Source organism: Ambystoma mexicanum, chromosome 4p (assembly GCF_040938575.1).
Source record: "Ambystoma mexicanum isolate Mex_15411 chromosome 4p, UKY_AmexF1_1, whole genome shotgun sequence".
In the NCBI taxonomy this organism is placed as follows: domain Eukaryota; kingdom Metazoa; phylum Chordata; class Amphibia; order Caudata; family Ambystomatidae; genus Ambystoma; species Ambystoma mexicanum.
Genome location: NC_090927.1, coordinates 670199185 through 670226151, shown reverse-complemented (window position 1 = coordinate 670226151; position 26967 = coordinate 670199185). Strand labels below are relative to the sequence as shown.

General features: G+C 45.2%; 1 protein-coding gene across 9 annotated transcripts in view; it reads right to left on the bottom strand.

Annotated features, from left to right (window-relative positions):
- The window catches only part of FAM135A (family with sequence similarity 135 member A), a 1883908-nt gene that overhangs the window by 961714 nt on the left and 895227 nt on the right, over positions 1 to 26967 (bottom strand). For 7 of the 9 annotated variants that reach the window (XM_069606210.1, XM_069606209.1, XM_069606213.1 and 4 more), the window contains one exon: positions 15752 to 15829. The exons of the other annotated variants lie outside the window; for them this stretch is intronic. In XM_069606210.1, coding sequence (XP_069462311.1) covers positions 15752 to 15829 — 78 coding nt within the window. The remainder of the gene's footprint in view (positions 1 to 15751; positions 15830 to 26967) is intronic. 9 annotated transcript variants of the gene reach the window in all.

The following is a 26967-nucleotide window of genomic DNA, read 5'->3' as shown; positions in this document are numbered from 1 at the left end:
CCATAACTCCCTGTCATAGCGGGCCACGATCGCGAGGGCGTTGGCCGCCTTAATCGTTGTTGCCGCCGACGAGATAACTCGTCCCATTGCGTCCAGCTTCTTTCCTTCGCCGTCCAGCGGGGAAGATGACGTTGAGGCCGATGCCCACCCCCCGCTTTCTTCTTGGCTGCCGCTGAGACGACCGAGTCAGGGGTCGGTTGCGCCCTAAGACACAGGGGGGCCGCGTCGGGGACCCGGTACTACTTCTCGTACCGATCCCTCTTGGCAGGCGTCGTAGACGGGTTCTTGAGAAGGGTCAGACCCTCGTCCCAGATGTCATCCAGCAGAGGCACGGCGAGGACTGTCTTCCTCTTGGCCTCATGCCGTTGGTAAAGGAAACCCTCCTTCTTATCTTCGGGACAGAGCTGAAAAAGCTCGGATGCATTGGCGATCATTGCATGGAAAGATCCGATCTCGTCGGGTGGGGAGGCCCGGGCTGGGGGCAATGGGAGCTCTGGCCCGTCACTGCCGTCGTCGGTGGTACCCGTCGTGGCGGTGTCCGTTCCTGTGTCATCCCCAGGGACGGCGGACGTGGGTAAAGGCTGATCAGGCCGCGAGGGCTGAAAAGGCGGGGCAGGATGGATCCGTCTTCTCTTGTTCGGGGGGCTTCCCACCGGGCCTGGTTCTGGCTCTGGCTCCTCCGTCGAGCCGGGTTCCGGAACCTCCATCGGTGGTAAGGGCAATCTCGTCCTTATCGCCGAACATAAGGATTGTATCGCCAACAAAATGCCCGCCAAGTTATCCTGCGGCTCAGGCAGCAACGGGAGCGACGGGTGATTAGGACCCTCGCCGGTGACGCCGTCACTCTTGTCGTCACCTTCGTCGGGATCCCTCCCGTGGGGACAGGCCTCTTCGACGCCCTCGTCGAGGCTTTCTAAGCCTTCTACCAGCTCCTCCTCGGATGCTGTGTCCGTGTCCACAATGGCCACCGGCCCCCCACCCCCTCTTTTTCTGCCGGGGTCTTCATGAGGGTCTTTTCGATGGGTCTGAAAGAGGCTTCCCTCCGCGGAGGCAGGTAGACTCTGGGCCCTGAGGTCACCTCCACTGGTGTAGCCTCCACAGGCTGCGCCAGGGCCGTCGCGACTTCCTCGATAGAGGCCTTGGCTGGGGGAATCAAGGCCTTTAGCACCTTGTGTGGGCCTGTGGCCTTCACCTTGGGGGGAGGGTCACCGCCTCGCTCCCCCTCGGCCGGATCGTTCAAGCTCGACCGGGGCCTCTCCAGAAACTACACCGGGTTCTCGGCCTTCCTCTTCCCTGAGCCAGAGCGCTGGCTCGTGGTGGATGCGCTGGAGAGGGTGCGCCCTGCCTGTCAGCCGAGGAGCCCGACCGTTCGGTGCTCCCGGTGCCCGCGGTGCTTTGCCTTCTGTTGGGCCCCCGTCGCCGGGGCGCCCTCACAGGACTTAGAAGACCGCTCAGACGACTTCTTCTCACCTGACGGGCTCTTTCCTTCGAGCAAGTTGGAGAGACGAAGGTGTCGGTCCCTGATGGTCCGTTCCGACATGTTCCCGCAAAAACGCACAGTCCTTCTCCACGTGCGTTTTGTCCTCATGAAGGCAGTAGAGACATTTCGAGTGCTCATCCTCCTTGAACACATTCTGCTGCTGGCATCCACGGCAAACCCTGAACAGCTTTCCGGGTGTCGAGCTTCCTTTCTCTTGGGCCATGTACGGGTAGGCCGCAGAAACTTCTGGACTCCTCCAAGAAGCGTAACTTGACGAAATCTTCACCCTTGAGGGGCGTAGAAAAATCCGACACGGATCTCCGTTACACGGATGTAGAGACGTTGGAGCTTGAGGCTCTATTTGACCGAAAAATGCGAAATTTGCCTTGAAAAAGCACAAAAACGCAGCAAAAGCTCGAGAGCTAAACACGAGGACTCCCAACACTTGAGCGTGCGGTAAAAATCTGAAGACGGCTGCCTGAGGCGGGGCTTAGGGAGAGGGCAGTCATTGGCTGGGGGCAGTATGACCCAGAGACCAGTGATTGGTTACTACTGAGAAAGACAGATCGGAAACGAAACTGATACTGATTTTTTTTTTACCGAGGATTCCCGGCCTGACGACGGGGAATATTCAAGAGCATGTGAATCCATGCCAGACCCCATGCTGGAGAAGATCCAGTAACCTGCTGATTAATAAATGTATATACGCAGAAACTCAAGGTAGATGAGACATATAGAAGCTTGCTGCAGAGCAAAGCATAACATGGCTAGAGTGGCTATGATGAAAAGACGCAAGTCAGACTCGTAAAACCATTCCAGCTACCTTGGAGACAGACCTGGGCTGCAGAGTCAGAAGATGCTGGAAACACAGCTTCATGTGAGCAATAAAGAGGAGTATACTGGCTTGAGATCAAGGATGCTATTTCAAGGAATAATTGCAAGGCACAAGGGAAGTCAAAAGGATAAGCCATGTAAATAAGACATACTTCTCTTAGATTAAGCGAAGGAGAAAACATCTGCAAGAGCCAGGTATTAGACAATTAAATATGCAGACAACCTATGTAAAATGGAGTGAGGAAGTCTCCAGAGCCCAATTGTAATGACACCCAGCATAATTTAATCAAATAGCAGTAAAAAGAAGGTTGTGATGACAAATTTGTGGTCTCCTCACGCGTGATTCAGAAGTTGAAAAAAAAAGGCTATTCATTAAGCCCAAACAAAGAGAATAGTGTGCCTACTCTGCCTTGAATGTCCCAGAACAGAGCAGGCTTTGAGGTCAACTACAAAGGAGAAGCCTTGGCTTGGGGCCTGACCGATGAGAGATGATGGACTTATTGGGAAATTGGGGAGTAGTTATTTGTGATGTTGGTCCAGATATACCCTGTATCACGGAAACTTGGCTGACAGCTAACTGTGCCCCCATGTTTCCCCAATTTTTGCCCGAGAGGTATAAAATCGTTCATGTAGACCGAGCTGCCCCCCGCCCATCCGGCGGGGGGATAGCTGTCATTTTTAATGCCACCCTCAAGGTTACTGTTGGGCCTGTAGTCTCTAATTTGGCTATAGACATTGTTTAAGTGTGCTTGGAACTTTCTGCTACTGATTTTGTTCATTTTCTGTTGGTCTACCGTCCGCCTGGCCCGCATACTCATTTTCTGCTACCCTTCTTGGAATTTGTGGCCTCGCTTCATCTGAAATATGTTAATCTTATAGTGCTAGGCAATTTCAATGTCTGCTTTAACCCTCCTCCTGTCCCTACTGTAGATGCTTTTTTGAGGCCTTCGTGGATTTGGGAGTAATCCAACATATTAATGAACCCACCCACCTTCTTGGGGCGATCTTGGATCTTATCTTTTCTGCAGTCCCGGGTCTGGTAGTCCAACCCTTAGTGACAGTCCCTTGGTCCGACCATTTTTTGGTTCCATTTTTAGTACCCCTTGGAGTCTCCCCTCTTACATCTTCTAGATGCACTGTTCTTAGGAGGAACTGGCACGGCATTGATATGTCTTCCTTGCCATCTGTGGTTAAGACCAAATGTCCCAGTCACATGCCTTTGGACTTTGCCACTTTATCTCAGGCGCTCACAGATACGGCCTATCAATTGGCACCTTTGAAAGCCATGCAGCTTTGTGGCCGTCCGTCTCAGTCATGGTTTAGAAAAGAACTGAGAATGGCTTAATTGGCACTATGCCAAGAAGAGCGTAAGTGGCCCTCTTCCTATAGTCCTTGTGGCAAATTAGCCTTTGCCTCGCTTTCCAGAAACTATCATCTGGCTATTAAGTTAGCCAGACAGACATTTTTTACACTTAAGATTGAAATGGCACTCAAACAATCAAAGGAGCTATTTGTGGTTGTTAAATCCTTCTCAATGGCTTGCTTTCTCTCGACAGCTCTTGTCTCTCTGTTGCAGTGTGATGCACTTGCTGAGTTAACGCATTCCAAAATGGTCAACATTCGAGACAATATACAACTCTCTCAGGCTAGCCCTAGCGTTACTCTTGCTGCTCGCAGCCAGCCAGCTACTTATGGCTGGGCTACCTTTCCCGTATTCACTAAGGAGGCTGTGTTGAAGGCGCTCTCTCACTTGAAATCTGCAGACCCTTCCGACCCTATTCCTCTATTCATTTTTAAGGATTTCCTGCGGGAGATTATCCCTTTGGTGACTGAAGCCGTAAACCTTTCTTGTTGCTCTGGTCTGATTCCTAGATAACTTAAGCATGCTATTGTGGTCTCTCTTTTAAAGAAGCCGCCACTGGATGCCGCTGTTCTGTCTAATTTCCGCCCAATCTCTCTGCTCCCCTTCTTCATGAAACTTCAAGTCTTGGATATCTCCAATTCCTTCTGGGTTGTTTCTTGAGTCTTCTTCTGTGCTTGACCCCTTTCAGTTGGGCTTCTGCCCCGGGAGAGGCACAGAGAGTGTCCTAGTCTCAGTAATGGATGATATGGCCAGGCTGGTTGATAGATAGGGTCTGGGGGCCCTAATTTTGCTTGATCGATCAGCGGCCTTCAACACTTTCGACTACCCCATACTCCTATCCCGCATGACCTCCATTGCCATCTCGGGTCTGGTCCTGGCATGGTTCACCTCCTTTCTGACCGATAGGGATCAATCAGTATCTCTACCTGCTTTTCTTTCTTCTCTTTCTTGTGGCATCCCCCAGGGCTGGATTGGGACCGGGAGCAGGTGTCGTCTCGTCTTTGTGACTGCCTGGCGGCCGTGGGTGACTGGATGAGTCTCTTCTGAATCCTGTTCTTGGTCCTCAGCTTTCTGGCCATCTTCACTGGGTGAGTTTCCGATTCCAGTGACAGTGTTGAAAATTCTTGGGGTCTATCTTTTTGCTTTTTTGTCCACTGCATCACAGGTAAGTGCAGTGTGTCAGACTGGTCACTTTCTATTGAGGGTCCTTCAGAGGATCCTGCCATTTCTTCCTTCTTCTCTTCGCCCTTCAGTTGTGGCCTCTCTTATTTCTAGTAGGCTAAACTATTGTAATGCCCCTAGGCGCCTGTTGGCCTGGCTTTACAGGAGTGAGACTAAGAGAGAAACGATTAGGGCACTATTGGGGAGCGATGGGACACTGTGCGAGACTCAAGAAGGGGTGAATACGTGTTTTTTATGAGTATTATAGGAAGCTTTATGAGGAAAGCTCGGAATGCCCGAGGTCCGAGATTGAGGAGGCATTGTCAGAGATTAATCTTTCCAAGCTAGATGTAGATGAAGCACATAAACTGGAGGCCCCCATAATTGCAAAAGAACTGGAACAGGCTATACAGGAGCTGCCGACAGGTAAAGTCCCGGGAGCAGATGGACTGCCCGGCGAATTTTCCTAGAGTAGAGAGCGGAGGTCATAGCCCCATTGTTGGCAATGTTTAACGAAGCACTGCACATTCGCCAACTGCCCCGGTTGCTTAGAGAGTCCATAATAATTCCCCTCTTGAAACCCGGCAAGCAGGCTTTGGACTGTGGCTCATATAGGCCCCTCTCACTGCTGAATCAGGACGGGAAGATCCTCACAGCTCTACTGGCCAAAAGGCTTAAACAAGCTATCGCCAAACTAATACACCCGGACCAAATGGGATATGGCCCGCCTAGACAGATCACCACCAACCTGAGAAGACTGCACCACATAATAGACCATACCCAGGGCAGCACACACCACTTGGCTGTGGCCTCGCTGGAGGCGGTTAAGGCATTTGACTCAGTCAGGGGGCCTTGGCTGATAGTGTTGGAAAGGTTCAGAATGGGCTCCACGTATGTCAAGTGGGTGCGGCTGTTATATAGCGAGCCAGTAGCGATAGTTAAAACTGGTACAATTGTCTTGGAACAGTGGCGGCTGAGCAAAGGCACAAGACAAGGTTGTCTGTGGTCTCCAATGCACTTTATCTTGGCGTTGGAGCCATTGGTAGTCTATCTTCGAGAGGAATATATAGAGGCGGGTATCGCTACACCGGAAGGAATGCATTTGCTCTCATGGTACGCGGATGACATGCTTCTGTATCTGCAGGACCCGGAGGATAATCTGCAATATATCCTAGATGTGCTAGAACGCTACGTGGCCTTGTCGGGTATCACAATTAACGCACAGAAGTCGAGCCTGTTTCTCCTGGGAGGATATGTAGGACAACCCAAGCGCACATTGCTGGTGCTACTGATCAGTTGGGAGATCGATACGTTCAGGTACTTGGGGGTAGATATATACCATGATCCAAAGACTGAGCACACGCAGAATGCACAGAAAGTGGTGGAAAAGATAAGAGAACTCCATGGGCCTCATTACGAGTATGGAGGCAGCCATGCCCTTAACAAGGGCATGGCTGCCTCCATACCGGGTTCCTTCAATGAGGAATTACCGGGTCATTCCAACCTTGGAGGACCTGGTAATTCCTCATTGAAAAAACCCATCCCCATTCCAATTTGAGCCCCAATAGGGCTCAATGGGAATGGGAGGGAGCTAACAACTGCCCCGTTAATAACGGGCCCGTTATTAGCTCCCTGGTCCCCCTGCGGGACCCGTTAAGGACGCCTAGTTTTACCAGGCGTCCTTAACGGGTCCCGCAAGGGAACCTCGTAATAGGGCGTCCCGTAATGAACGGTGCTGGTCCCGTACCGGCCCCCTTCATTACGGGAGCGCCTGGGTCGTAATGAGGCCCCATGTCTTTCTGGGCCAAGCTGCCATTGTCGATGATGGGGATAGCAGGCCTGCTAAAGATGGTAGTGCTACCGAGATTCCTCTATTGGTTTTCCAAAGTCCTGTACGATATGCCGAAACAGTTTGTCAGGAGGTTGAATGGAAAGTGTAGGAGCTTCCTGTGGCATGACTCAAGATGCAGGGTGGCATTGCAGAAGCTCCAGAACCCGAATGAGCACGGAGGGATAAAGGTGCCCAATTTTGAGGCATACTTTGTTGCTAGCCAACTACAATTTGTGACCACATGGCTTTCTAATGAACAAACACAGGAGTCATGGTTGCTGCGCGGCAGCCCCGTACTTTCTTAAAGAAGTGATATGGACAACCGCACCTCAGGAATCTTGCCTGCATATACTATTGAAGCTTGGGAGGAAGGCATGGCGATGGGCTTGCCAGCTGCTAGGGAGTGTGGAACCACTCTCTCCACACATCCCACTTGTCACACTGTATGGGGAGGAGAGGTAGATGAGGTTGCATGTGCGAAGTATTGGTAACCCAGGGGAGTGGCAACAGTGGGGGGATATGCTGAAGGAAGGGTTGCCCCTAGATTTCAGTGAACCGACGGTGGATACGGGGCTACACCAGGACAACATCTCACATACACACGCCAGCTAACCCATATTAGCATGAAATGGCTGACCGTAGAAGGGGGTTTACAAGTGGATGAAAAGCTAAAGACGCTTTATGACATTTCAGAGAGGGACATGAGGTCTCGAGGATATATGGGCCATTTCGGGGCACGCTGGGATGGAGCATGTCAGACTGAGTTGGGAGGCGGAATTGCAAGAACAACTGTCAGATGAAATGTGGGGCAGGGCTATGGCTTATCACAAGAAGATGTCCAGAAATGCAAGATTACAGCAGATTCAATTGTATGCGACACACAGGGCATACCTGACCCCTGGAAGAATAGCGAAGTTTGGCCACATGGCTGCACATTCATGTCTGAAATGCGGATTAATTATCGCAGATCTAGTTAATATGTTCTGGGGCTGTGGGAAGATCAGACAATTTTGGGATGAGATAGCCCAAGCGTTAGCGCGGGCAGGTATCACCTTAGATACTGGATCCCGTAAGGCCTGCCTGCTGGGTGGCTTTGCAAGACTCAAGAAAGCTAGACATGAATAAGCTAAAGGACCTGCCATACATACTGGCAAAATGCAGGATAGCGATGGGGTGGAAAGCACATAAGGGGCCTGTGACACGGGTGTGGTGGGCGGATCTACAGAAATGGATGAATGCAGAAACTGTGGCCTGGCAAGAAGCAGCTAGTCGTGACACGGAAAAGAGCAATGTGGGGTTGGAAGCTTGGAGACAGATAGTATGTATGTTACCATGTTAAACAAAAATCAATAAAAATATGTTTTTTTTAAAAAAACGATTGTAATGCCTTTTACTTGGCCCAGCCCTCGGGCCTAATCCATCGTCTGCAACTGCTGCAGAACTTGGCTGCTTGGACAGCCACAGCCACTCCCTACGGTTCCCACATCAGCCCAGTGCTACGTGCTCTGCACTGGCTCCGGTGAAACAAAGAATAGTCTTTAAATCTCTCTGTCTTGTTCCCCGTGTATACTACCAGGCTGGTGCCGACTTCATGCGGGATAAATTTACATCCTATATTCCCTGCTGGCCTCTTCGGTCTAGCAGTGACTGTCTGGTCGTGGTTCCCAGTTTCAGTTTTCAAAGAATTGGTGGTCAAGCCTTCTCAGTGAGTGCCAGCAATTTATGGAATGGTCTAACTTTAACACTGAGGTTGACTCTGAACTGCACTTCTGTTGCATAATAAAAACGCTGCTCTTCCATTAGTCTCCAATATTGCTGTAGAACTACTGTGAGTATCCTCGAGCCAAGATGCCTTCGGGTCAACGTGAAATTTAAATAACATAACATGACACTATGTTGCTTGCAGCACAGAGTTCAATGTTGCTTATGTGCGGCTAACGAGACGAAAGTCCAAGGTTGGGAAAGCATGCCAACCGCCAACCAATCTGAGGGTCTATGTAGCAACATGCTATATACAACGTTACAAAGACCAACTCGTTGCCATTTTCTCACTCTATAATCAGTATTATAAGTATATAGAGGTAGTTCGAGGCGTGCCCACCAGATAAGGGGCAGCCAATTAAGTTAACACTTATGTTTACCATAGGTACATATGTTCCTCTAACCAATCCCTCCCTTCCATAGGGTTTAGTTTGCCACAAATGATGACATCATAAATGATGCACATCGAGGTATAAAACCTGTGTATAATTACATTTGGGTGTGAGTGCCTGAATTAATGCGAGTTATTCACCAGAATGCCCTACTTTTTTAGGCTGATAATAAAGTAATACTTAGCCATATTCTTAGAGTCTTTCTGGTTATTTGGGTCAGAGATAATTATTGGTAATTCCATCTAGCACATGAGATGCCTGATGGTGCTAGAGCACAGTGCACCTTTGCAGATGGTTGTCAGCCATGTGGGTGGGGGAAGGGGGGGGGGTTTAGAGGGAGAGAGAGAGGGGGAAGAGAGAGGGGAGGAGAGAGGAGAGGGAGAGAGATGGAGGGGGAGAGGCAGCAGAGAGGGGGAAAAAGGGAGAGAGGGAAAAAGCAGCTAAAGAGCCACGGGAACTGCTAAGCCATGACGCTGTGCAACCAACCATGAAACTAAAGAGCCTTGGCGAGCAAACACAATCTGAGGTAAGGACCTTTAAATATCCTTTCGATCACCATGTCACACTGCATAGAGGAAGCCACTTCTGGCTACCACAACAATTGTCAAAACTGCCATAATGGTCAAAGTATATGCCCAATGGTTCAATATTGAAAGACGTGATCCTAAAGGCTATACACGCATTGAAACACCCAGGTACCAATGGCTTTGATGGGGATTCTTTAAATATTTTTCTGAGGATCTTTAACTCCCGCCCTCTTCACCCCTGTCAGATTTTATCAGTTCTTTTAGCCATGCAGGGTTAATGTGAAATTCAATATGCAGGGCCGCAGTAAGAATTATCCAGAGACCTGGCAAAGATCCAGAAGAGTGTGACTTCTACAGACACATATTTTATTTCCAAGTTATATGAACATCAGGCTTCAGAATCTATTCTCTGATCTCATACATCCTGATCAGGTAAGGGTTATAATGAATAGAATGCCAAACTGTTGACAACAGAAAAAATGCATATATGTTGCACAAGCTCTCTTTAGTCTTAACTTTAGATGTAGAGAAAGCGTTTTACAGAGTAAACTGGGCCTTCCTGAAGGAGACCTTAAAGGCCATGGTGTTTGGAGAGATGGTCAAAGCATATATATTCACCATCTAATGGGACCTCTGTTTGCTAATATTGGTTGAATCGACAAATGTGTTCTGTTCTGTTGATTTATACCGTGCACCACTACCACCCAGGAGCAGTCTCCAGGTGCTCTGAAAAGATAAGGCTGGAAAAGGGATGCTTGAGGAGAGTCCCTTGAACCAAATTCCTGTTTGCAATTCTAATGAAACCATTCGAGACTGGAACACAGCTCATCCAAAAATTCACAACATTAAATTAGTAAAGTAACATACATTGGCAATGTTCATGAGCATGCCTTATCTTAAGCCCAAGCTAAAATGACATGCACGTGTCGGGTTTTAACATGAATTAAATGTAAGCTGAGATATTAGATCTGCTCTTCCGACCAGTGTTTTAAAAAAAATAAATTCCTTTTAAATGGGCAAATATATGTGCATGATAACTGATGCTCAACATTACACCGGACATTGAATACCTCTCAGTGCTAACTATTCTGGGTTTTTGAAAACCCTAAGAGGAGATTTGACGACGTGAAAGAGGCCATCTATGTCATGCCTTGGAAAAACCCAAAAAATTAAAATGAACATACGGCCATGATTACTTTCATTTTTCCAGGCACTACCCACACGCTCCCTTACAAACGACCATCTCAGCTAACAGCCATTCATTTGGGGAGGGGAAAGAGCAGAGTATCGACAAAGACGGTAATAGATTCACTTAAGAAACGAGGTCTGCTTTGCCAACATTTCTGAAACTATTACGAAGCCTGTAAACAGAGTATTTTAAGGGAACGTTGCAAGGCAGAATCAATCATATTTTTGTAGCAGTGAGTGGTGAATGCTTCTGGCGTGCATTGAAGTTCCCCAGACAGGTAGACCTGCCTTTACTATAATAAACCCAGCGACTACAGCAGTCCTACAATTTTGGGATTATTAAACACTTACTGTCCAAGAACTTTACGTCCTTCTCATTCTTGTCAGGTGGTAAACTAGAATTTTTCCTGACCATAGTGAAATAGATTACAAATTGGAGGCTGAAAAGGGGATGGTGTATATCATCCCTACTCGTTGGTGACCAGAATAAAATGCGCTAAGAGTGTAAGCAGGATCTTTGCTCATCTGTGAATGACCACTTACAGTACTTTCAAATCCGACTTCATGTGTATGCACGGCATAGTTAAGGGAACTGCCACTAGAATCTTAACCAGAAATCCAATAATTTACAGCACTTCTCAGAAGCAGAAGATATCTAGTTAGAAGATATCTAGCTTATATTTATTTTTATTTATTTTTTCATTCATAAAAGCACACAGCAACCCGTAGGCATCGAAGCGCTGTTACAGAGACCAGTTACTTGCAGATGAACAAAAACATACGGTAAGGAAACAGTTTGAGCAGACAAAGCATAGAATAACTTTTGGTAGGATCTCTGGCCTAGGCTCTCCGGAATACTCTATTAGAATTCAGCTCTCAGGGTGGGAGGCAGAGAGTTCCACTGTTTGGCTGTTATGGATGGGAAGCTGGAGCCTCCCGCTTGAGTGTGTCTGTGAGTAATGGACAGGCTTTGGAAGATGACCCGTTCGCCGCTCGGCAGCCAACGTACCGTTCTCCTGGTGGTAGAGCTGTGTTCCCGTTTGGGAATGTTAAGCACTGCTCGCAGTGCATTATTCAGAGTAGTTTGAAGCTTTTGTATGTTTTGGGACGAGGTACCAGCAGATAGGACATTGCAGTTGTGAAGCCTGGAGCCAATGACTGCACGTGCAATGGTTAGGCAGCTGTTTTGGGATGGAAAGGATCAGGAAGCATTTATCAATTTGGTTGTGTAGGCAGTTAAGGAGGCGTTTGCGTTCACTTGGCGGGTCAGTGAGGGGGTAGCGTCAAGGTGGACGCCTAGTGTCTTCACTGATGTGGGTATGGGGATCATGATCCCGTAATTTTGAATGCTGTGTTTTGGGGATTGAGCTTATTAAGCACCACCGGAGGCCCTATCAGCAGGATCTCCATCTTGTCCTCATTGAGGCAGAGGTGGTTGGCTGCCATCCAGGCCTGGATGGTTGTGTAGGAGGCATCAAGGGTATTTGGGTCTTCTGCGTAGTTACCAGAGAGAGGGAGGAGAATCTGTGCGTCATCGGCATAGTTGGTGTAGGCCATGCCTAGGGAGTCAAGAATGTTGAAGAGGGGTCTGGTGAAGTGTTCTGCTTAATTTATGTTTGGTTCAAAATGGCGTGGGTGCGCGATGCATTCTGGGAGCGCTCGGAGCCATGTTGGATATTTACTTCACTCTGCAGTGAAAGGCTGCACCCATTTTGCTGAAGTGTTAGATTCACAGTGCTGAGACAAACATGCTTTTTCAAACTTGGTATGCAGTCCAGGCCATTTCTGCTGGGAAAAGCTAATGTTGTTATGACTTGCTACTGTTCTCCGTGGAGCATGTTTTTAGAGCAGGGAGGCCCTGCGTTCCTTGGGGGGAGCTCTCGATTGACCCAGCTGGCAACCGACGGCTGTTCCTCAACTGCGCAGGAGCAATTCCAGAAGGTTCGAGAATTATATATGCAGAAACCCAGAGGGGTCAGGAGAGACTTCAGCCAGAGGACGATGCTCCGTCTGGCCTTCCTGTGAGCTGTAGCGCTCTCTTCCTGGCTGCCCCCCGGAGTCTTTCAGCCGCTTCTGGACGAGATGAGGACAAGAATTACGCTCACGGTGATGTATTTCTTTTGACTTCTTTACTTCTTCTGTGATCTATGTCCATGTTAGTTTTATGAGTTATTTCTATGTACTTGTAATCTTTGAATAAATAGCCGTAAAGAGCTGATTATCTTCTAAAGAGTGCGTGGCTGTGAGTTATTGTGTCTGTCTGTTTATGGGTTGAAGTATTTGCTCTATAATTGCATTGGTGATTTATGGTAGTTCTGTGCACTTTTCAGAGGAGAGCAATACATGAAGATGTTGCAGAGTGTGGGGGAGATGCAGGAACCTTGTGGTACCCCGCAAGGGATTGGTGCTGGTGGGGCCCTGGCGTTATCAGCAAACACTCATGACTCTCCCCTCTACAAAGGAGGCAATCCAAGCTGTGGCTTCAGTGAAGTTAGCTGAGGTGGTAAGGTGGAAGCCTGCCCTTATCTTAGGAATGTGCCAAAATCACAGAGGATTTTGTGGCAGAGGATTTTGTGGCCGACCAGGTCAAACGCTACTGATAGATAAAGGAGGAGAAGGGCAGGCTTCCCCTCGTCTCTGAACTCAACGATCTGTTTTTTTAAGTCCAGGAACGCTCATTCTATACCATGGCGTGGGCGGAAACTGCACTAGCGCATTCCTAAGATATGGTTTGTTTCCAGGTAGGGCTCGATTTGTAGGTATGCTGCTCTGTCAACGATTTTGACTAGGCATGGGAGTGTCATGATTGGCTGATAGTTATTGGGAACTGCTGGGTCTAGGGTGTTTTTATTTTTTTTAGTAGCAGGAGATCCCAGGCTTCCTTGAGACTGGAGGGCACTACACCTGTCGCAAAGGAAGCATTGATGAAGGTGGTGATGAAGGGTGCTAGGGCTTCGGAGCAGTCCTTGGTGATGGATGCTGGGCATACACTGCCTTTGCACGTATATGGTTTTAGGCTCTTCAGGATAGATAGGACATCAGGCTCTGAGAGTGCTTTGAAGCAAAATTGTGGGAAGGTTGGAATGGAGGTGGCGCCATAGGGGCATGACTGGGATTGTAAAGTGGCTAGTTTGGTCTGGATTTTGTTGTGTAGTGTGTCCATTGTGTTGAGCATGGCAGATTGGATATTGGTGCACAAAGCTTAGCCCTTGGTAATGGAAGGGGGCGAGGTAGTGGGGGATTCGAGCTCTCTAAGAATAGTGAAGGTTTTGCAATGGCTATTCTGGAATTAAAGGTGCTGGATTTAGCATAGATGGTGGCACGTTTGGAGGTTTTAGAAGTTTTGGAAGACTCCATTTTGGATGAGACCGAGGTCGTTTTTGTCCAACTAGATTCTGCTAATTGTTTTTTATCTCATAGTTCTTGTAGGTCAGGGATGAACCAAGAGTTCAGGTGTCTGATGAGTTTAGCTCTTTATTGGGCTAGGGGGGCAGCAGTGTCTACTGCAGATGTAAGGCTGATGTGTAGAAATATGCCAGAAGGTTGGGGTCGCCTAAAAGAGGAGGCTCTAGTTTAGGCATAACCAGCAAGGGCAGGATACTGTCTTTAGTGAGCGTGCATGAGCTGCGGGTTAGAGAGGGAGGCAATCTGTTGGTGGTAGTCTTTGTCGTCTTGGGGCATTGAATGGTGAAGGCAATGATATGGTGGTCGGGCAAGGGGCATGGGAGTCAATGGTCATCTGGCAATTTAGGCCCATAATCCAGTCAGCGTACAGCCCTTAGCATGGGTGGGGTCACTAATGTGATGCCTAAAGTTTAGGGCCTTCAGGGAGTTGGAGAATGAAGTGGCCTGGAGGTCAAATGGATCATTGAGGCCTAAGTAAAGGTCACGGAGGATGATGACTTGAGATAAAGCCTTGATATTGTCTCCTATTAAGTGGAGGAGGTTTTCTTCAAGGTGAGGATTGTGCCCGGTGGGTGGTAGATGTGGATTGAGATAGTGCTGATTGGTGAAGTGATCAGTTTGAGTGAGAGGATATCCCCATTCTCCTTGATAGCAGAGCAACTCCCTCCTCCTCTTGTGTCGAGTCTGTCTTTTCCGTGTATGATATATCCGGGTCGGATCACTAATGACCTGGCTGGGCCAGATGCTTTGTGAAGCCAAGTTTCTGAGATGGCCAGGGCATCTAGGTTATGGGACATGAGGAGGTCGTGGATGTCTAGAGCGTGGGCAGTTAAAGAGCGTGTGTTGACTAGGGCGCACTTCAATGGTGACAAACACTAACCCATAAGCTAATTGAAAGAAGACACGAACAATAAATGAAACAGTAATAATAAAAACTAGATACTGGTACAATTGAACAAAATGATAATATAAACCACAGCACAGTTTCACAGTCTAAGACTCATTAGGAGCTGAAAATCAAAGTGCTCCTAGATCATTTAAATGAATCTTGGTCAATTTGAACCTGCTAAACTGTTGGTACAGTTTACAGACTTGTCAAAGGTGGTGCAGTATTCTCATGTGCATGAAATGGGAGTGAGTCAAAAGTCCATATCATAAAACATTTTCGTAGTTTCACAAAAAAAAAAAGCTTCTCAATCATCCACACATTTTTGCCGATGTTCACGTTTAATGGAGACCACAGATAGCATCACCATGCACTGGTTGCATGTCTTTACATCGGTGCAAAGACATTGGTTCTTCTTTAAATTAGTGCACACGCATCAGTGCAGTGGCATTGGTTTTTGTTTTCCTTAACTAGAAGGAAGCGCCCTTTCCCCACTTATCTTTATTTTTCCAGTGTCCTCTTCCCCTTTTTCCAAGCTGTTTTTCTTGTTCCCAGACGAAAATCTAATCTGTATACAAGCACCAATGCTTTTAGCAAAGTCTTTGCACCGATTTAAAAACATGTAACAGTGCGAGCCACTTTATAAACAACCAATGGTGGAATGGATAATTAAGGTTCAGCATTAATCAAAGACATGAGACATTCATTAACAAAAACAAAACGGAAACATACTGACTTGTGGTTTGGTTTTGGAACTAAAGCGCACAGAACTGCGTGGCCCTTTACCACTTTGCCAACTGCAATTCGTGCTGTTTAGAAACCTACATGTATAACAACAATAGTCTATTCTAAAGCAACTACATAATTACATAACCCGCATCTAAAATAGCTACAAAATTACATACCCTGTGTTAAAAACATACCTAGGCTGGCGTGTCTTGGGATTCCTGGATACTTTCTTCTGAGGAGGCGTTCATAAAGGGCCTGCATGCTGGATTTGGCTAGTTATAGGGATTGCACACAGGTACTAATTACTACACTCCTCAGGTATCTGTTTTATTACTTGGCTTATGATTAGTAAGACAGCTAGAAAGTAGTTTAATAGCTTGTGGAATCAGATCAGTAGGTTAATGAAAAAGTGTAGAAAAGTTTTAGGATTTGACAGAGTATTGTTTATGATGTACATTTACCCTATTTCTAAAACCTGCAAATATATCCGAATAGGTTTGAGCCCTGTAACTCAATGATATTTTTATGGATAATTGGAAGAAGAAAGCTTCACTGTTATGATTTATAATGGTAATTGGTGCACATTATTTCATATATATTTTTTTAATTAGATTTTCCACCCATATTTTTCCAAATCCGTTAATATGGCAAATGGGAATTAAACTATTGACAAATGTACATCATACAAATGAGAGATGCAGAAACCAAGAGTTAATAGTTGAAGCAATAAAGGCGAAAGGGAAACAAAGAAATATCAAAAGTTTAACAGTAACATGTTGCAAACAAGGTGCCATGCAGAATGATAAAGAAATTGAACATACTGTGGTGCAAATAGATTGTCTGATCGGCAAAATAATTATTAGTGGATATTAAAAAATATCCTTGTGTCTTAATTTCCTCTGTTACACAACAATGGTGCAATATATTAGTAACATTATTATGTGCATCACAGCATTAGTAAATTAGGCCACGGAAACCTATGTGACCATAGAACCATTATGCAAAACTTAAAAGAAAGCAAAATCACATTAAACTGAGACAATTTGCAACAGGAGAACAATGAAAAAACATCAACATAGGAAAAGCAAACCTAAAATGGAAATGTTACCAACAAATTATACACACTACTTGGATTGCAACTAAAAAATGAAAAGGCAATAATTTTATGATAGAAGTAGTTGCTGAGAAGCACTTTTTTCAATACGGGAAATATTATGTAGAAACACGCATAACGGTTTATACTTCGCTTGGACAGTGCTTTCATTTCTTGGCTATGATGTGGTCTCATACCAGCTGCATTCAAATAGTTTAGTACCACAAATGGCCAGTACTGGGGCCACTGATCATTTTCTCTAAAGAATATTTTCTAAGTACTACTCTTGGTATTCCTTTACAAATGGTATTTACCCCAGAATAAGGGTATTAGCAGAGGCACTGGGTAGGGAAGCTTTCCACATTGACAACCCTCATGTAATTGTTATTCTGCTTTGTGGGGGGAGAAGAGAAAGACAAGAGAAGGGAGAGCAGACGAGAGAGAGAGAGAGATAGTGAGGGTTAGAGAGAGAAAAGGAGTGTCAGTGGGGAGAGTACTGAGATGGGGAGCTATGTAGAGAGGAAGGTGGTAAGAAGAAGAACATTGAGTGAGAGTAAGAGAAAGAGAGAGGCAGAACAAGGAAGGAAGAAATAACAGGGGAAGGGAAAGCAATACAGAGAGGAAGAAGGTGTGGGGAGGGTAGAGTAGATGAAGAGGCAGGAGAAATGGAAAGACAGACTAAGTCATCTCTTTAAGATCAATGTAGACCTTCAGTTACTAAATGCAGAGAGGCTGCAATACGCATGTTTTAGAAGAAAGGCAAGCACTATGCAACATAATGAAAATAATACCAAAACCCACCACAGAAGAGCAAATATACAAATGGAATAACGTAGGAACTTTGAAAGCACAGTGTAAAAGTCCACCTATAAGGGTGCCACAAGAACGAATTTACTCTAAAAATACAAAAGTAGGGTAAGGGCACAGAAAAAGTATTAAAAATAACCCCAAAACACACTAAATAGATGACACCCAACACACTGGTAAAACCGAGCTTGTGTTATACACATAGGACCAAAGCTGTTTACAAAATGAAGGGGGGGGTGTTACATGGAAGGCAGATCAATATCTAATGTTGAAGCTAAAACCCAAACGATGTTTACACTATTTGTATAAATGGCAGCACTTCCGATTCATGGAGCTAGGGTAAGTATTGTATTGCATTGTATATTTGTAACACGCACATCCTAAGGGAGCCAAGCAGAAACTGCATCTGGGCGCAGGTGGAACAACAATTTAGATTTAAAAGACAAATTAAACAACTATATAAAGAGGTATGTTTATGGCCTTTTCTGAAGATAATTATTGAAACAGTTACACAGGTCCGGAGGAAGCGAGTTCCAGAGAGTTTCCTATGGAGGAAAACCTCCTCTCACACAATAGGGTTAATCTAGGAGCATGAACTAACAGCAGGGCTTGTCCCGATGAGCGAAGGGACCGAGTAGGGCAATATTTCCTGATTTTGACAGTCAGGTAAACTGGGGCAAGGCCATGGATGCACTTAAACACCAGCCAGAGAACCTTAAAGAATATCCTCTGCTGTACCGAGAGCCAAAGAAGTCTGACGGTAATGACAGATGGAAAATGTCTAGGTACAGAGAAAATGTGTCTAACTGCTGAGTTCTGAACAACCTGTAATCGCTGCAGTTGATATTTAGGGTTGCCCAAAAGTAGGGCATTACAATAATCTAGCCTCGTATTAACAAGTGCACCGACTACCATGGGACGATCATCAATTGCAATTAGAGGCAACAAAAGCTTCAAAAGTTTGAATTGAAAAAAATCAGCTTTAACAATTTGTTTAACATGGGGAATGTAGTTTAATTCTGTTTGACAGATGCATTCGAAGTTCTTAATTTTCGAAGAAAATTTAACCGGAGCACCAAAGAGAGCTGGATAAGGAACTATTTGTAGCAGATTGGCTCCATTTATCCTAGATTATTTTCGAGCATCTAGGTTTTTATTTGATTGACACAGTCCAAGACTCCAGTAATGGCTTCAGCTGGTTGAATTAGCCGAACATAGATTTGAGTGTCATTTGCGTCTGAGTGGAGTTGGTAATAAGAAAAGATGCTTAAAAGTGGACGCATATAAAAATTAAACAGTGGGGAGAGGGACGAGCCTTGAGGCACCCCACAATGAACAGGTAATTAATCTGAGACAAAAGCACCAAGTTTAAACTACTGAGAGCGGTTAGTTTGTAAGGAGTGAAACCATTTCAATGCATCATTCGACACCAAGGCGACTGAGGATAGTCTGGAGACAAGAATGTCAAAGTTAAACGTATCGAATGCTGCCGATAGGTCCAGCATGACAAGCATGCTGACCTCACCCTCATCGGTAGTCTTTAGTAGGTCGTCCTAGACTGTCACAAGCGCTGAATCCGGATTGATAAGTTTCAAGAATGTGATGTGTTTCTAGGAAATGTTGAAGCTGTAAGGTGACAACACGTTCAAGTAAGTCTTGCTGAGATGAAGCTGGTACTCAGAGGCTCCAGTAAAAAATGTTTTAAAAAAAGTCAAAGTAGGAAGAACGACGTAAAATCGGAAACCATATGCACAGGGGAAAAAGAAGAACATTTGAGAATAAATAAACAGATGTCAAGAATCAACATGCCACTGCCCCCTACAATCAAATCCAAAGACACAAGTCTAGTGGCCTTCCCCATGAAACTAAAGACTTAATTCAAAGAAACTTCTAAGTGAAGAACAGCTATTAATGACAGCTAGTTTAAGGAATGAGTGCAGTCTATAGATACCATGCAGAAAGAAAGAAAAAAAACAATAGGTGGTCCCGAGGGGATAACACTGTCATGGTGGAATCCCTTAACAAAAGAGGTTTCTATGAGGGTTTGAGGCAAAGAAAATTATACATCAAATATAGGAGTATAAAGTTGGACAAGGTGGATTGCACATCTGCAGGGAATACACATAGGTCTGCCAGATCTTCTAGAACGAAATGGAAATAGCAAACAAACATGACAAATAAGACAATGACTTACTCATAGACTTAACTAGAAGAGAAATACTTAATCCAAGCACAGAGGGTGCTATACATATCATGCCCAATTGGGAGTCATATCACCAGGCCTTCAAAGCCAACAGTATGAGGATTCTTAAAAAAAAAATACTCTAAGGAATTTTCAAACACCAAACAAATAAGAACTACATCTCAAGAGAACTCCTCCCCCCACAAAGAGAAAACCCAAAGCCGATCTGGGAAAGATCAAAAGATTGAAGGGAATGAAGAAAAAGAAATCACCTAATCACACTACGAAAACACCTTCACCAACCTGAAGAGGAAAACATTTATGGCACACTGGAACCCCACACCCACTGAACACTCAGGATGACTGAGAAGTACGTTGCACCTGTGCAAGAACCAAATAAAGGGAGGACCCCATGTCTTCCACACACTTTATGGAGTCGTAGTGAAAGGGTCTTGTGGCCAATAGTGCCACCAAAAGTAGTGGGATAAACACCCACACAACACAGAGTATAGGAGAAACATGTTCCTAAACGACCAGTTAAACAAAAGTACTTCATTGCAAACCTACTAACTTTTCAAGTACAGCAGACAAATCACCTGAGCTCCAGTAAATGGAAGTCCAGCAGCAGGAGGGGGAGAGCCAGAACAGAAGCACTATCACAACAGGTTGCAGCTCCACAGACAAAAGAAAACCACAATGGCAGATAACCTATTTAAAGACTTCTGTCCAAAAGGCTTTACGATAAACAATGTTAATGAGCAAGCTCACACAGAACAACTAACCTTTCTAGTCACTTAGGGAGAAGATATTCAGTGCAAAGTTGATGAGTTGTAATATGAGACCTGCGGAACCATTAGCTATGGAGGAAGACATTGTGGGGTAGAAAGCTTGACCATACAAGGAGCGAGGCAAACTTTAAAACCCAGAGAGTGGAGGAAGATGAAAAGAAAGAAACCAGATGGAGTGGAGGAAAGTTGCAAGAAAGGAAAAAACCCAAAGTGTGGAGGCAGAGAGAAAGAAAGGTCAATGAGGAGTGGCAGGTGGAAGAGGAGAACATGGAGTAAAAAAAAAGGTGCGATGGGCCTGAGAGACAGAGCTGAAAGTCAGAGGGTGAACAGGCATAGGCTGTAGCCAGTCGAAGAGGCTGTAGCTATTGGAAAGGCGGCAGCATAAAAGGCCCAAAGCTTTGGCCAGAAAGGGAGTGGAGAAAGAAAAGGTAGAAGCTCTAGCCATAGAAAAAAGTGCAGACAGAAAAGGCTGAGGCCCTAGCCAATGAAAAGCATAAAAAGAGAAACATGAAGCACTGGTAGAGGAAAAGGGAAGGAGTGTGCCTCTCATAAATAGCCAAAGATGAGTAAGATGGTCTTGGCACTAACCCTGGAGAGGCAATTTCCTGGGACACTAAAAGCCACACAAAAAACGAATTTAGGTCATGACATAGTAAATAATCTACATTAGACTAGCATCTTTTGTGCGTAATTTCTAACAACTTGTTATATCATTCAAATGAGACACAATCCAGGAAAACAAAGAAGGGAATTTATTTCACTTGTTCGGCTCTACAAGCATTTTGTGAGAACAAGATAAAGGACATGGAAAACGACCTTACCATTTTAGTATAATAGCAATAAATAAAACTGAATAAATTAAAAGAACATACCAAATCAGTATACAGTTTACTTAAGTACATTGTGAAAGTACTAAAAACCACGACATGCGAGAAAAAGAGAGGGCGTTTTTCATATGCTCTAGCAACCTCCTTTTGCACCGAGGGTTTATTCCTTTTGCAACAGCACCTTTTGTTCTAGCAAATCTTCCACGTTTCCTTCAACAAACATTCCATGCATCTCTTTCGGTGCCCATGATAGTCTTGACGTTGCATACTACTGCCTTTTTCAGTTTATCAGAACATACCCTTTTTGCATATTATTTAGGCTTCCTTCTTTCAAAGCATATTTTCTCTGTCTCCCACCTCTGGGGTCTCTTTGTATTGCTCTCAATCCAATTAATCATATTCCTGCCTTGTTGTCCATTTGCCGACATTCCTGCCAATGGACAGATAATGGTAACTTAGGAATCCTCTTTACGCAAAGCATTTGAGTGCTCTCTAATTCTTATTCGGAGTTCACATATCGTGCTCCCAATATAAACTAGACGCACAGACAGACAATGCTATACACCACAAGTTTGGCTCTGCAATGTATGAAATCTGTTATTTTCAACCCTTCATCAATATTGATATTCAAACTGTTGCATTCCTAGGTGTATTGGCACATGTATCATGTGCGACATTTGTGAAATCCACAAATTATGGTGTAATCATGTTTTAGGAGTTTGTTGGTTGGAGGAATGATGGACTCAAAACATTCCTTATTGTTGGAGCTTTAGTATGCACAATGGATGTCTTCAATAGTTCAAATACCCCAATGTTTGTAGAATATGTTCGAAGGATGGAAGCCAAAATAATATGTAAATATAGAACTGTCCATAAAGGGCTTAATTCCGATCATGAGATGGGGTCCCTGATAAAGATGTAAGAGGTGATCATTTTCAGACCAAGCCAGCGCGCATCCCGACATTATCCAGTGTGGAGTACCACAGAGCTCATACATATCCCCTACTTGATATAACATCTTCACTACACCACTGTTGAACATCTTTGACTCACTATACGAACTATGCCGACGACACACAAGTCCTCTTGCCCTTGTCCGGTGACTAGGAGTCCGACACTAAAACCCTCAATGCCGCCTACTCCACCATCAAAACCTGAATGGCAGTGAACTGGCTGTGCCTAGATGAAGAGAAAACAGAGCTACTCCTAATTGGATCAATTGAAACATTAAAGAAACTTGACAACCAATACCGAGTCTTCCGCGTTGACAACACCCAAATCACAGTCTCCCAGGCCGTCAAAACCCTCAGAGTTTACCTGGACTCCAACCCGTCCATGACTAGAAAGGTAAACGATATTGCGTCCGCTGCAGCATACCACTCTAGGTTGCTTAATGCAGCTAGACCATGCCTGACTAAGCAATACTGCCTCACCATAGCCACAGCTATAACTGGCACCCGCCTTGACTACTGCAACGTCCTCTGTTGGCACCTCTACAAAAAATATCGAAAAACTCCAAACCGTCAAAAATAATGCACTCCATGCAGCCACCAGCTTCCCCAGGAGAAACCACATATCAGCTGCCAGGAAACAAGCTCACTGGCTTCCCATAAAAGAACGTGTCATCTTTAAAACCCTGGCCCTTACACACAAATGCATTACCCACGCAGCCCCCAACACCTATCACAAAGAATTACCAGATCATCCTCAGGCAGACCAACCAGAAACCCCAACATCAATTTACTCACAGTGGCCAAGGTCATGCGAGGAAGAGCGGGTGGTTCCAGCTTCCCATTCATCACTGCTACTCAGTGGAACTCCCTGCCCCCTCATCTTAGAGGAATAACATTCCACATAGCCTTCCGCAAAGCAATCAAAGCAATCAAAACCCTGCCGTTTGTTTGAACCTGCCGATGCCTTGTCCCTGGAACACCCAATGTATAGTAATGTCTTGCATGTAATACTGGTACGCCTCACATAATTACTTCATCTGTACGTAACACATGTTCTGACCTTGTAACTAAGTAATCTTCTTGTTACAGTGCCTTGATGCCCTTGGGCTGCAAGCACGCTTTATAAATGAAAAAATTAAAAATAAATTATAGGGAAGACTCCATCACAAATTAATAGTTCTAATAAGAAACAGGTATACACTTATTAGACCATTATACTATAAATCAAGTTTGAATCATCTACACTTACATACACTTATATTCTTTGTGTTTGTCCCGGACGTTACTTCTTTTGGAATGCTTTGAGAATGTAATCAAGGTAATATGTATACATGCATGGATCATCAAACGAAGGATAAATTGTTCCAATTTGGATCATGTAATGCAATGAGCATTTGTAAATAGAGAAATCTTTAATGAAATGTCTGGCAACAGTTTTGAAGGAGGCTTCTGACCTTAGTGTAATTGGTAAGGTGTTCTACTGTTTGGCAGCTACCACAGGGAAGCTACTGCCTGCGGATTTCTGAAGCTTAAAACATGGGATGGAGAGTAGGTGCAAATAAGTTGAGCGTGTGGGCCTATGGGGTTGCTTTATTGGGTTGGTTTATGGTTAATTTGTCTTCCAGGACTTATGTAGGAATTTGTGGGTCATAGAAAGAGTTTGGAACAGTATACACTCTTGGACGGGGAGCCATTGTGTGTTGCGTCTAATCAGGGCGATATGAGTCTTATGTAGCGCTGCTCTTAGGGCGTTATTTTGGATCACCTGTAGTTTTTTATATTGTTGTTTTTGTTACCAGCATAGAGTAGTCTAATATGCAAAGGATGAGGACTCTAGCTAGAGTGATACAGCTGTCGGGTATTAGGAAGGGTCTGCAGGCATTAATGAGCTTGGACGCGTTGGCTGCAGCCGATGCTGTGGCATTGACTTGTTTGGTTAGGATGAGGGTTGCGTCGAGGTAGAAGCCCAGTGTTTTTACTTGCTTAGACACCTTGATAATGTGGCCGTCAATATTGAATGATTTGTAGGAGTCCTCAAGTTTGTTCAACCGGTATTGCGAGCCGATGAGAAGTTCCGTCTTTTCATCATTTAGGCATAATCCATGCTGGGTCATCCAGGCCTGGATAGTTTGATAGATTGTATTGATTGATTTCAGAGTCAGTGTCTTGTGAGCCAAAGATGGGTATAAGAATTGGAGTGTCATCTGCGTAATAAGTATAGGTGACAACCAGATCGTCCAGACGGTCGGACAGAGGTTTCATAAATATATTATAGATTGTCGGTTAGACACAAGAGCCTTGGGGAACGCCGCATGTAACGAGTGCGGGCGGAGCTGCAGAGATGGGTGAGAAAAATTGTGGTTCTGTCAATGAGGAAGGAGTGTATCCACTGAATGGCTTAAGATAAGAAGTATGCTGCTGAAGCTAGGTGATTGCTGAGAATATTGTGGTTGCCTAGGTCAAACGCTGCAGAGCGGTCTAACAGGAGGAGGAGGGCTAGATTGCCATTGTTCCAGATAGTTTTGGATCTGGAGATACGCTACTCTGTCCAGAATTTGGAGGAGGAAGGGCAGAGTGGTTATAGGTGGATAGTAGGTATGTTAGGGTCGAGAGTCGATTTTTTCAATAAGGGAAGGACCCCCGCGTCTTTAAGGTTCGTAGGGACAGTGCTGCTTTCAAACGAGACGTTGATAAGAGGTGTCAGTTCGGGTGCACATTCTTTAATCAGTGAAGCTAGGCATATGTCACCTTGGCATTTTGAAGGTTTGAGGCTGGATATGATTTTCTGGATCTCTGCATTTGAGACAAGAGTGAATTCCAAATGTATGCTGGTTTTATGACTCGTGGGACTCAGAGTCTGCTGGAGTTGTGAAGGATTAAGGTAGATTTTTGTGGTTTCGATTTTGGATCGAAGGAGGGCTATTTTATCAGAGAGTGCTTTTTGAATGGCAGAACACCAACTCGCATCTTTAAGGCAGTCTTCTGGTGGAGGTACTGGCGGCTAAAGTTCTCTTAAGAAGTTGAGTTTCCTTAGTCCCTGATTTAGCATTTGTGATTCCTTCGTTGTACGTGATGCTTTTCGATTGGAGGATGGCTTGTTTATAATTTTTAGATGCCCCAGCGAAGGCTGCTTTGTTAAGTTCGGCTGGGAATCTTTTCCAGTTAGTCTCTGCGGTTCTGTTAGAGCTACGCAGGGTTTTGGGGTTAGGAGTATACCATGTGTTGAGGTGGGCTAGAGGTATGGCTTTATGCAAGGCTGCGTAGGTGAAGGTTCTAGCCTGGTCAGATAGTTAGCCCTCTGCCTGGGTGATGGGCCGCTAGTGTTTTATGCCCTTTATGTAACTTGAATGTAACTTAAGAAACTGCTTGTAAAGATACCTATGAAGCATGTAATAAACCTAGCGAGTCAACCTAAGGAGGCTGGGACCCGCTTCATTTGTGTTGTGTATTGCTCAGTGTGTGTGTGGTTTGCTAAGGTAAAGGGGGGAGATGTGTTGAGTAGGGCTTGCCTGGGAAAGAAGGAATGGTGTGATGTCATGTGGAGTTTTGATGTAAACTGAACATTTACCGTTTGAAATACCTACTCCATGACACCAGATGTCATACGCTAAATGTCCATGTAGCATCCTTGCACGCGCCCCCTGCAAAGCCTCAGAAAGGTTACATTCTCATGTATATGGTACTATACTTGACATTACACCTTGCACCACACCAGACATTTGTTTACTGCTAAAAGTCTATGTCGCGTTGAAACTACCTAAAAGGCTGAAAATCCTCAAACACGTTAATTCTAGCTTGTACACCATAGATGTAATGAGCCCCAATCCAAATCCAAATCCAATCCTAAAGTTCATGTTGCCTCCTGGCAACGTACAAGCTGCAAATCCTCAAGACAGTTACATCTTGGAAAACAATAAGGACAATCACACAACTACTTGCAGACACACCCATCCAGACCCATACATGCAGTACTACCATGTATAACTGCCAAACCATTTGTTCTTTGCTAAGAGACCACAGCCCGTCACACCCCCAAGTGCTGCTTTCAAAGAGCGTTAGGCTGAACCCTTGAACATCACGTATCATCCCGCGTTTATTACTGTTTTCCATTACCATCCAGCAAACATATGGAGAATACAGGCAATACAAACCCAAAACACATGGATCTAATGCTGTTCCCACAACCAACTTAATCATTGCCATAGCAGTCTGTTAAAAGGATACGCTGCGTTGAATTAGTCCACAATACTCAGCACTTCCCCATTCCCTGCCGTCAAATCACAGGAGGGCCGAGTCTTCCTCCTCTCACCAGCCGTGCACAAGACATTGGTATGATACCTTTAACAGTCTTGGTTAGCTCCACAGATCGACGTGCACAGTTGCCTCCCATTCATTAGCCAACTAGCAGCAGTAAGTTCGTAGAGCATACAAAGCCCAAACCGACGTCACCTCACTTCCCGGGCACGCCTGGAAAGTCTTTGGGTCCCTTGCTCCACATACTTCTCTCTCACTGCAGGTAAAAGCGTTACAATGCTGTGGCATTCTACACCTCCGCCGACTCTCTGAAGAGCTTGCCTATGTCACCATATGTAGACAGACTTTGGGCAAGCGCTGATCAAGTATCTCCCAACTGTCATCCAGCACCATACTACGCACTTACAGTGTTAAGCACAAACATCCTGCGCATGCGGTACGCTTATCCAGGGCACATTAAATTCCTATCAAGTCGCATCCCGGAGTTTCAGCTCCACAATAGACTT